The sequence below is a fragment of the Betta splendens genome, chromosome 6, assembly GCF_900634795.4.
Source record: "Betta splendens chromosome 6, fBetSpl5.4, whole genome shotgun sequence".
NCBI lineage: Eukaryota > Metazoa > Chordata > Actinopteri > Anabantiformes > Osphronemidae > Betta > Betta splendens.
In genome coordinates, this window is record NC_040886.2 from 3,193,995 (window position 1) to 3,205,113 (window position 11,119).

The 11,119-nt window shown below is 39.2% G+C and overlaps 1 protein-coding gene across 2 annotated transcripts; it reads right to left on the bottom strand.

Moving 5' to 3' along the window:
• Positions 1-158: 158 nt before the first annotated feature.
• Positions 159-10,719, bottom strand: LOC114857021 (cytochrome P450 2F5-like). Of its 2 annotated transcripts, XM_029153059.3 has the most exons (11): positions 10,087-10,712; positions 9,783-9,945; positions 7,587-7,745; positions 7,250-7,410; positions 7,080-7,148; positions 6,775-6,879; positions 6,548-6,686; positions 3,923-4,008; positions 3,687-3,788; positions 3,003-3,144; positions 159-2,832 (listed from the first exon to the last, which is right to left on the bottom strand). In XM_029153059.3, the coding sequence occupies exons 1-11, from the start codon at positions 10,246-10,248 to the stop codon at positions 2,645-2,647; spliced, it is 1,476 nt and encodes a 491-aa protein (XP_029008892.1). In that variant the 5' UTR covers positions 10,249-10,712; the 3' UTR covers positions 159-2,644. The 2 variants fall into 2 exon arrangements, with proteins under 2 accessions (XP_029008892.1, XP_029008898.1); XM_029153065.3 differs by lacking the exons at positions 159-2,832; positions 3,003-3,144 and adding an exon at positions 6,197-6,452 and having other exon boundaries at positions 10,087-10,719.
• Between the last annotated feature and the right edge of the window lie 400 nt (positions 10,720-11,119).

Genomic DNA, 11,119 nt, shown 5'->3' on the forward strand with positions numbered 1-11,119 from the left:
AAAGCTGTCCAAGCTTCAAAAGGCCCCTGAATAGTCCAGGGTTCAGCCGCCTGTGAATCAGAGAGAAAACGCAACCACTTTATTCTCAGTTATTATAACATATTTAAACATCTTTTACTGTGCATTTACGGTATGTCTGTATAGTTAAGTCAACACACCATTTTTAAAACTTTGAACAGCATGTAAATACTGTCACAAGCTGTCACCTTTATACTTTCAGGTTTATTACACTGTTATTTGATGATACTGAAATTGCAGAATTTAGTCATTTCAACGTTTCAAATATTAGGTAATAAACCTAAAAGAGGAACAGGACACATTATAATATTGTTATTTTTATTGTTTTTGTAACAAGCAGCTGAACAACAGGTCGTTTTTACTTTACACTGAGCAGATAATTATTGTGTTTTTGTGGAGCTAGTGATGTAATGTAGTGGATGTACTGTAGTTTTTTATTCGTATAAACTAAATACTAAAACTAAACTAAATATAAATGTTGCCATAACTTACATAAATCACTGACGTTATGCAGCTATCAACAACAGATTATATATGTATGTTAACCTGTTGTCAAGGCAAATGTAGGATAAAATATATTTTTTTTATTAAATTACTTTATTTAAATTACTTTAATTTAGAATTCAGAGGCAACAAATATACCATGGTATCATACAGTACCAGTAGAGGGCAGCAATACACTTGTGCCAAAATGTAATGAATTTAATTTAATTTATTGAGTAATAGTGTAGTGTAATAGTGAGACTAAAGCAAGAGAAAGAGCGCTTCTGAAATTATGATAATCATTACAATTATTATTAGTAGTAGTACAGTATGGTCAGTCAAGCAGTTATAAGCTACGTCTATAAAAAAAAAACAACACAAAAATACAAGAGCTCATAGTAATACTGTATGTGTCAGCCACTAAACAGCTAGTTTCCAATATTGATACATAGGTTTATAACATGCAAATTCAAAATAAAATGGAAGCTTTTGCTAAATCAGTATTTTCTTATCACTGGTGGCCGTGGCATATAGTGACAGTCAGTACAGTGACATGCTATACCACTAGAGGGCAGTGCCGTGTTAAATACCAAAGTACATAGTCGTCAGACAGTAATAAAGTAATAAAATGTTGGAAAACAAAAAGTCATCAATCTCCTCTGCTTAGGTACTAAATGTGAATGTGAATTTTATGTTTTAAGTTAGTGAAAGTGAAATGAATGAAATATATATACATAAAACTATTTTTTTAGAAATAGAAAGCAGAAAACTGGCATGTGCGTATTTATTCACCCCCTTTGTTATGAAGTCCATAAAAAGCTCTGGCGCAACCAATTACCTTCAGAAGAGACATAATTAAAATTAAATGATGTCCACCTGTGTGCAATCTAAGTGTCAGGGTTAGGTATAGAAAATATCCAAATCTTTGATGATCCCCAGAAGCACCATCATCTCTATCATAACCAAATGGAAAGAACATGGCACAACAGCAAATCTGCCAAGAGACGGCCACCCACCAAAAGGCAAAGAGAGCATTAATCAGGCAAAGAGAGCATTAATCAGAGAGGCAACACAGAGAACCCTGGTAACCCTGGAGGAGCTGCAGCGTTCCACAGTATCTATCCATAGGATGACAATAAACCATACACTCCATAGAGCTGGGCTTTATACCAGAGTGGCCAGAAGAAAGCCATTACTTTCAGCAAAATCAAACTTTTGCAAAAGGGCATGTGAGAGACTCCCAAGATGTATGGAGGAAGGTGCCCTGGTCTGATAAGACTAAAGTTGAACTTTTTGGCCATTAAAGGAAACGCTATGTCTGGCGCAAACCCATCAGCAGCATCTGGGACTGGAAAACTAGTCAGAGTTGAGCGAAAGATGGATGGTGCTAAATACAGGGATATTCTTGAACAAAACCTGCACCACTCTGTGTGTAAATTGAGGCAAGGACGGAGGTTTACCTTCCATCAGGACAATGACCCAAAACACACAGCTAAAGCAACACTTGAATGGTTTACGGAGAAACGTGTAAATGTGTTAGAGTGGCCTAGTCAAAGCCCAGACCTCAATCCAATAGAAAATCTGTGGTCAGATTTAAAGATGCCTGTGCTCATAAAGCTTGCCACATAGAGGAGATGTGATTGCTGCAAAAGGTGGCTCTACAAAGTATTGACTTTAGGGGGGTGAACAGTTATGCATATTGCCTTTTTTGTGTTTTTTCCTATTTGTTATTTGCTTCACAATAAAAAAAAAAAATAAACATCTGCAAAGTTGTAGGCATGTTCTGTAAATTATATTACGCAAATCCTCAAACAATCTATGTTAATTCCAGTTTGTGAGGCACCAAAACATGTCAAGTGGGGGATGAATACTTTCGCTAGGGACTGTGCCTTGGGATTCTTCTAATAGAAAATATGTGCCAAGGTTCAAAAGGTTGGGAAACACTGTGCTAAATGATAGGAGCTACATTATATTTGATTATATTTGCTTGGTATCACTGGAAAGGAAAGATCTTCTAGTTGTCAAATAAGAAGACAATATATTTCATAGTTGTACTGAAGCAAATTCACAGGCTCAAACTTTGACCTTGCTTAAAATGTAGGGTTACATGATTGTTTCTTGGACTGACTAGATCCTGACCCCATCAGTCAGTTCCTCTGAGCTGGACCTTCATGTAATAGGGTTTGGGGCTCTGGGTTAACCCAAAAATTGAAGTAAAATCTGGCTCTCCTGCATCTTCAGGCCAGATGAACTTGAACTTCCTCAGCAAACTCACTAAGACAAGGAAGAGCTCCATACGAGCCAGGGCCTCTCCAGGACACATCCGTGGTCCTGCGGTTCAAAGTACCAATGACAAAGAAATATATTTTATATCAATATATATATAAATATATATAATATCAATAACAATAATCATATCCATATACAGTATTAATGTAAATATGGGATTTTTTATCAATTAAAATTTCCTCTTTCTTTATTTGAAAATCAATTTTACACACCTATAGAGAAAGGCACAAAGGCTTCTGGTCTCACAAACTCTCCCTCCTCATTGAGGAAGTTTTCAGGGTTGAATTCACGAGGGTACTTCCACTGTCCTTCCTCAAACAACACTGAGGACAGGTTGGGGATGATAATGGTTCCCTGAAGAAAGCAAGAATACAAATATTCAAAGTCAAAACTCAATGAATCCTACTCCTTTAGGCGTACTGTATGTCTAAAACGTATATATAGCATGTACTGTATGTTAAATGTATTGGCAAAACAAATAATCAGCTGGTTGCAATGATACAGAAACCACCAGCTGATCACGCTCGTAAGCCAAGACACAACACACGCCAGAACAGCAGCGTCGGAGAAGGGCACAGACCCGCAGGTCGCGATTTGTGGCTGAACCCGAAGAGTAGTTTGGGTCGTAGGGCAGCCGTCCTCTGCCAGAAAGCACAAGCCATGAGCCAACAAAGGCTTGATCAGATGTTCACCTGCACTTGAGGGCCTCAGCCCTCCCCGCCTCCCAGGGAGCCAGTTATTTCAATCCTCAACCAGTAGGTGGGTGGGGAAAACCTTCACTACCGCCAATTTTTGGTTAGTTTGTTTATTGTAAACAGCTGGACATTTGCTCACACACCTGATTGTATTGGGTAAAATAATTTTGAATGCAAGTGTGTATGCCTCATGTTACATACCCTTGGTATAGTGAATCCCATAAGCTCTGTGTCTTGAGTGGTGCGATGATAAAGACTGAGAGGAGCAACGCTACAAATCCTCTGGATTTCATGAATAACAGCCTGCATAAAGTAAAGTTTCACTGTAGCAATGTGTCATGCAACAAAACACATGTTTTACTTTACAAAAACATTATATAAAATAGTTTAAAAACCATAAAATAAATGTGCATAAAGCTGAAACTGTCATAGCTTACCTGTACGTAGGGCATCTGGTTTCTGTCTTCAAAACTGGCTTCATCCTTCCCATCTAGAACTGTGTCTATTTCCAGCTGACACTTTTCTGAAGAAGAGAAAGACAAAGAGAAAGACAGTCAGAAGATAAAAAGAAAAGCTGACACATTTGTGATCTGTTTGATTTTTATTGTTGTCGATTCTGTGGGAAGCTGTGTTAAACTGGTAGCTACTGTACTGTAAATATTTGTGTAGTGATGTGGTCTCGCCCTCATCTGTCGTTTTTTTTTCATATACATGTATTTGTTTATGGAGACATGAAAACTTGTCAATAAAAATGTTTCACACAATGATGAAGATAAATGTAATATGAATAGGTAATTGTGTACATATGTTTGTACAGTTCATATATCCCCATGAACTGTGTAACAACAAGGACTTAAATGTTGCCCGGTATCAGCTCCAACTGGGGATTCCATTGCTTTGTTGGCTGCAACACCCATGTGGACAATGACAGTGACACCTGGAGAGGCATGATTGAGAGGAAGCCCACCTGATCTGTACCCTGTTGGACTACTGTGCTAGGCACAGTTTGGACATAACAAACATCATGTTCATCAGTGTCCATTAGTGCACGTAGGACCAGGACACAACCAGGGTGGTTTGTGTGTTTTAACTGTATCCAAGGTTCGACTATCGGCCGAATTCTCCTCTCCAGTACCCTGGCATAGACTTTCCCGGGGAGGCTGAGAAGTGTGATCTCGCTATAGTTGGAACATACTCTCCAGCCCACCTTTTTGTGAAGAGGGACAACCACCCCGGTTGTCCAGTCCAGAGGAACTGTCCCCCTCGTCCCCGCAATGTTGCAGAGGCGTGTTACCCAAGATCTCACCCCGATGCCCTGCCACCAAGGAGCTTTCAAACTACGTCAGTGACCTCAGCCTGGGTGATGGGTAAGTCCACCTCTGAGTCCCCTGCCTCTGCTTCCTCAGCAAAAGGCGTGTCTAAGGGGTTGAGTAGATTCTCAAAGTACTCCTTCCACCGTCTGATAGCATCCCCAGTCGAGGTCAACAGATCCCCACCGCCACTGAAAACAGAGTTGGTGAAGGACTGTTTACTTCTCCTAAGGTGTCGTAAAAAACAGAAAAAAACTAAAAATAGGTTGCCTCCACAACGGCACAGGTTGCAGCACACTTGGCCTGTCGGTACCCATCAGCTGCCTCAGGAGTCCCACAGGTCAACCAGACCCATCCCTTACCTCCGGCATCCACCTCCAATTTCAGGGATTACCACTACGACAAGCACCGGAGACCTTGCGTCCGCAGCTTTGAACACCCACTTTGACAATGGAGGTGGAGAACATGGTCCATTCATACTCTATGTCTCCAACCTCCTCTGAAATTTGGTCGAGTTGGGTCCAGAGCCCAGGCTATGTGTGGAGGTGAGCCGGACTATTTCTAGCCGGTACTGTACCTTAACCTCGTGCACAAGCTCAGGCTCCTTCCCCCCAGTGGCGTAACATTCCATGTCCACCAGGCGCTCGCATGCGACCCCCCACCCCTGGCCTGGCTTCAGGGGGCGACGTCTCAGTCCTTGTTGGTTTTCTTTTCATAAGGGGTTTGTGAAGCGCTCTTAGTCTGACCTGTCACCCAGGACCTGTTTGCCTTGGGAGACCCTAGCAGGGGCATTTAGCTCCTGACAACATAGCTCCAGGGGTCACTAGGCACACAAACTCCTCCTTCATATAGTTTGGGTCAAATACAGTAGGATAATTTTAAAGGAACAAAATGTACAATACATACATTTTGTCATTTCCCATTTGGCAACACTGTCTTCCATCAAACCTGGAACCCCTACAATATGCATACAAGACAAATCGGTCCACATGCCATTTCCACCACACTCTATATCCTGCTATAACATCTGGAGAGGAAGAACACATATGCCAGAGTCCTTTTAACAAAATAATCCCCACAGCAATTGGTAGAAAATCTGATGCAGCTACAGTAGATGTAAACATGCTACTGGATACTGACTTTCCTGGAAAAAAATATGGAATGGAAGTAGAACAGCTTAAAATACGGAGCAGATCCCATAACCTTCCCATCAATGTGGACAAAACAAAAGAAATGGTAAGATGGAGGAGTTCAAGTATCTTGGGGTCTTTTTCATGAGTGAGGGACTGGAAGGGGTGTGAGATTGACAGACTGATCCATGCAGAGGTTGCAGTGTACAGGTGCATTATGGTAAAGAGACTTTCAGTTTACTGATCAATTTGCGTTCCTGTCATCACTTACAGTATGGCCACAAGCTTTGGGTCATGACCGGAAGGACAAGACAACGAATACAAGCAGCCGAAATGGGTTTCCTCTGCAGGATGGACGGATGCACCCTTAGAGATAGAGTGAGGAAGTCTGTCACCCAGCAGGAGCTCGGAGTAGAGACGTCCTTCCCTAGGGAGGTGTTCCAGACACCCAGGACTATCTCTCTCGGCTGGCCTGGGAACGCCTTGGGGTCCCCTGGGAGAGCTGAAGTGTCTGGGAAGAGGGAAGTCTGGAGCCCCCGCGACCCACCCCCAGATAAACGGTTGAAGATGGATGGATGGATGTGTTTGTGTAAAACCAAGAAAAGACAGCAGACAGATATACCCTGTATGTGTGGGTAGTTCATCAGGTAGAGCCAGGCAGTGAGCAGAGTGTTGGCCGTCGTGTCAGTCCCACCATAATGAAACTCAGTAATAACTGCACACATCTGGTCTTCATAGAATGACACGTCATTGTCTCCCCTCTGCAAGGAAAGAAACAGACAACTCACCAACTGACTGTCAACTGGCTGTGAATATTACCTTGATTTCTAAAATGTCTGTCACACAAACCTTCTCCATTTCATCCAGGTAACAGTCCATGAAATGTTTCGGTTTGCCAGGATCTCTGGTCCATTTGCAGTCAGCCAACATCTCTAAATATATTCCACGTGCAGCCTAAAGGGCCAAAGTGTTCAAATTGTTTGTTTGTTGTTCCATGTCAGTGAGGCATGTTTATACAGTTCCTTCCTTATCTATCTATCTATCTATCTATCTATCTATCTATCTATCTATCTATCTATATATATATATATATATATATATATATATATATATATATATATATATATATATATATATATATAAATGTCACATACCCGGAACAGCTTAAAGGTTTTTTGGAAGGGCAGGGGCAGGCTGCGCAGCATGGGGAAAAAGTCGTAAATCTGCAGTGTTGGAATAAATCATAACTTAAGTTTCAATGAACAAACAAGAAAAAATGTTATGTTAATACCGTCAATGATATTTGAATACATGTCATACGTACCATACCCCAGAAGCCATTGAACTGCTTGGAGGTCTCGTGAAAATATTCAGTAAAAAACTTAATCTGTTCAGAGTCATAGTCGAACTGTTTGGCAAACAGGACTTGGCACATGATACTAGACATTGCGTTGTGAAAAAGCAGGTGAGGATCTATGTCCTTACCTGGACAAACAACAACAACACAACATTTAATGACACCTTTAAAATTTTAAAAACTAAAAAAGTAGAGATGACAATGAGATTACAGTAATATATAGCCTTCGTCTTTATTTACGTTTCTATCTACATTAGGTCATTATGGCCTACAGTATGCAGTAGTAATACCTGAGATGACATACCAACACTCTGTTCCAGATGTGTTATGATGCGACGTATCTCTGTCAGAATCTTTACTTCCATAGATTGCTTGCCTAGTCCAAGGTTTCGCATGGTCATAACACCAAAGCGTCTATGTTCTTTCCAAGAAGAGTTAAAACCTGCCATTGCCATTCCTGGAGCTACATGAAAAACATCAGAGTAAAAGATTTCTTTTCTTTATGCTTATATGAAAAAACACCAGCTCATCTCACATACTTCAGATGTCAACAATCTAAAGACAACCTAGATAAAGCAATTCTATAAGAAAATGCATAGTGAATGCTTCCATGTTAAATGTATTCCTGAAGACTTCCTGAAAGTAGATGAACATTTGAAACAGATGAAAATAGCTCAAGCTTGTAAAGCATAGAATAATGTATCTAAAGAGAATTAGGAATTGTTTAAACAGTACTGAATATTTGCAGAAGAAGCTGAAGTAGTTGAATTTCGAATGGAGCAAATGTGAAAAAGATGCTGAAATTAATGAATTGCTGAAAATCAAGGAAGTGTGTAAAGGTTTGCTTAATTTGTTGAAATATAGCCAAATGTATCAAAATGCCTAAATATTGTAATTATATTTTAATAGTTTTGATTTCAAGAGCTGAATGAGTAGCTCAACGTTTTAGAAATATTTAATATAGCTGAAGTTTGCTAGTAGTAGTGGTTTAAAGTTTAAATAGAGAAAAGTTGAAGATGAACAGCGTAGTTTCATTAACTAGTCAAATGCAGAAAAGTGATATTTAGGCTACAGAGTTAGATTGGTGCTTTTATTTTGAAAGAAATTTGAGGAAGTGTGTGTCCTAAATTGCTAAACTGGAAAAAGCGCTCATTAAGTAGTCCTAAATCACAAAAAAAGCAGTCAAAAGCAGAAATCAAAAACGTTTAGAGCTTAGTTAGTAGCACTAAAAGTTTAGTGCTCTTATTTTGAAATGATTTACAGGAAGCTTGTGTGGGTAATTGTTAAATTGTAAAATTGTCTCGTCAACTAGTCATAATAAACCAGTAATTACTTTATTGTAAAATAGACTCATTCTGATTCACAATTACCCATTTAAAGGCAGAAATTATTCTATTAAAGCTAAACATTTGGTTTGATGCTTTTATTTTAAAAGGATTTAGAGATGTGTTTCCTTCAACACTGAACTGTAAAATAGTCTCATTACTTGTCACAATTAACCATTTAAAAACAGAAATTATGCTATAACAGCTAAAAATTTCGATTGGTGCTTTTTTTGAAAGGATATTAAGGACACTTGTGCATGTTAATTTCTAAACATTAAAATAGTCTTATTATCTAGTCACAATACACCAGCTGTACACAGAAAAATTGCTATTTTTAGCTAAGGATCTGTAATGGGGCTTTTATTTTGAAAGGATTTGGAGGAGGTGTGTGTGCCTAATAGCTGAACTGTAAAACAGTCACATTAATCAGTCACGATTACCCATTGAAAAGCAAAAATAGTGCTATTAAACCTAAAAATTTGAATTGCTGCTTTTATTTTGAAAGGATTCAGAGGAAGGGTGTGATTAATTACTAAACAATCAAACAGTGTAATGAACTAATAGAGTTGGAGTCAGGAGATTGACCTGTCCGTCAAAGGTGCAGCTGCACCGTTGTCATTGAGATGAAAGGCGGGAAAATCGGGCTTATTCTGCTCTGTAAAAGCCGAGTTGCACCGCTGCTGAACAGGATTCTTACAGCAGAACCATATTACCAATCACAAAAATAACTTTTGAATGCTAAGGCTTTAATGAGTAATGAGTAAATTTTATGTTTGAAGACAAAAATTGTGGCCACAATCGCGATTTAAAAATGGCACTCTTGAGTGTTTCTCCAAAAAAGTCAATGCACTTTGAGGCATATACCGACTAAAGTATAGATCTGAGGGTTTAACCAGACACATCATTAGAAAGGAGATAAGTATGACTTTAAATGAGTGAAAAAATTATATCCATATCTTCTAATCAGGAAATATGTACTGTATGTCTGCAAGAATATGAAGCAGCTACTGTACATTAACCTGACATTAAGAAAAACCCTATCTGTTCTTATAAACTTGTGCAGTAAATTCTCTAGCCCATTTTGGCTAGTACACTCTCTAAAACCGAAACTAAAGTACAGTAAAATAAAAATCAATGCTTCACTGAAAATGCATAAAATAGCTGCAAACATGTACCTTTCTCTTGAAAAGCATGATTGATCATGAGGTTTTCTGGTCTGCCAGAGAAGGCTGCAGCTTTGTTGACCAGGGCTTCTTTCAACGCATGTAGACCATTGATGACAACTGTCGGTCTGGGACCGATAAACAGACTGTAGACATTGCCGTACTGTTTGGCCAGCTGAGGAAAAGGACAGTTATACATTCAGTTCAGTTCAGTTTAATTAAATTGCCTGACTAAAAATAGAGAGACTGAGTCAGATACACCAATGCAAGGTGACCACACTGCGTATAAAATACTATAATCATCCATTAACTTTACCCTCTCCAGATCTGCAATGGGATTCATCAGATTGAGTTGTAGCACATTTCCAAGCATAGGAATAGGTCGAGGACCTGAAGGAAAGTTTTTAGATACGTTTGTTTGAAAAAGAAACAGCAGGACAAGAAGAACAGCAACAAATAGAGCCACTGAAGCAAACATGATGAGTGCTTACCCACTTTTTTCTGTCTCTGCATTTATATTAACCACAGCCTTTGAACTGTCATGTGTTTCATCATACTGTATGAGATCATTTCAAAGAGCTCAGGTTTCGTGGAAGCAAACTTTGAAAAAAAAATCAATGCTACTGTTAAAGTTGTATCTCAAAGCATCTCAGTGTCATCTGAGTAGGAGACCAGCGATTGGTTAACACTTATTAAAAGAACCACAACTACAGTAAAGACAGTGATTGATACTCACATTGGCCCAGTATCCTCACTGTGTGGTACTGGAGAAAGGTGGAACACAGAGATCCCACAAACATGAGCAGAACATGCCACTTCACAGAAATGTAGTTGTCCAAGCTAGGGACTTTATTCTCCTCCTTGATGTGAGGCGACTGTGCTGCATGAGAGCTTGAGAGTCAATCAGTCATACCCATACAACATTTTTAAACACACCAAATTTATTAAAGCATTAACTAGAGAAAGAAACATGAAGTGTTATACTGTATAATTTCTTCATTATCATTGTATTCTATTCAAGACCACTGGTACGGTCACAGAAAGCAACATCATAAATCAGATTATTACATAGCTTCTCTGATCTATCTGATGTATCCATAATGCATTTGCAATATTTTCTCATGAGGGTAGATTTAATATCACTGAGGATTCCAACAGCATCTCTCAGCAGCTACAACATGTATCAATAATCAAGTGTTTTGAGTCTAGACTCAACTGTCAGACTATAGTGACAATGGGCTTTACCACAGCAAGGCGAGTGGCAGCTTACTTAACCACAGCAATACATCCAGTGAGGCTGTCTGATTGTTTAAAAGTTGAGCCATGAGCAACAGCAACGTGACATTCTT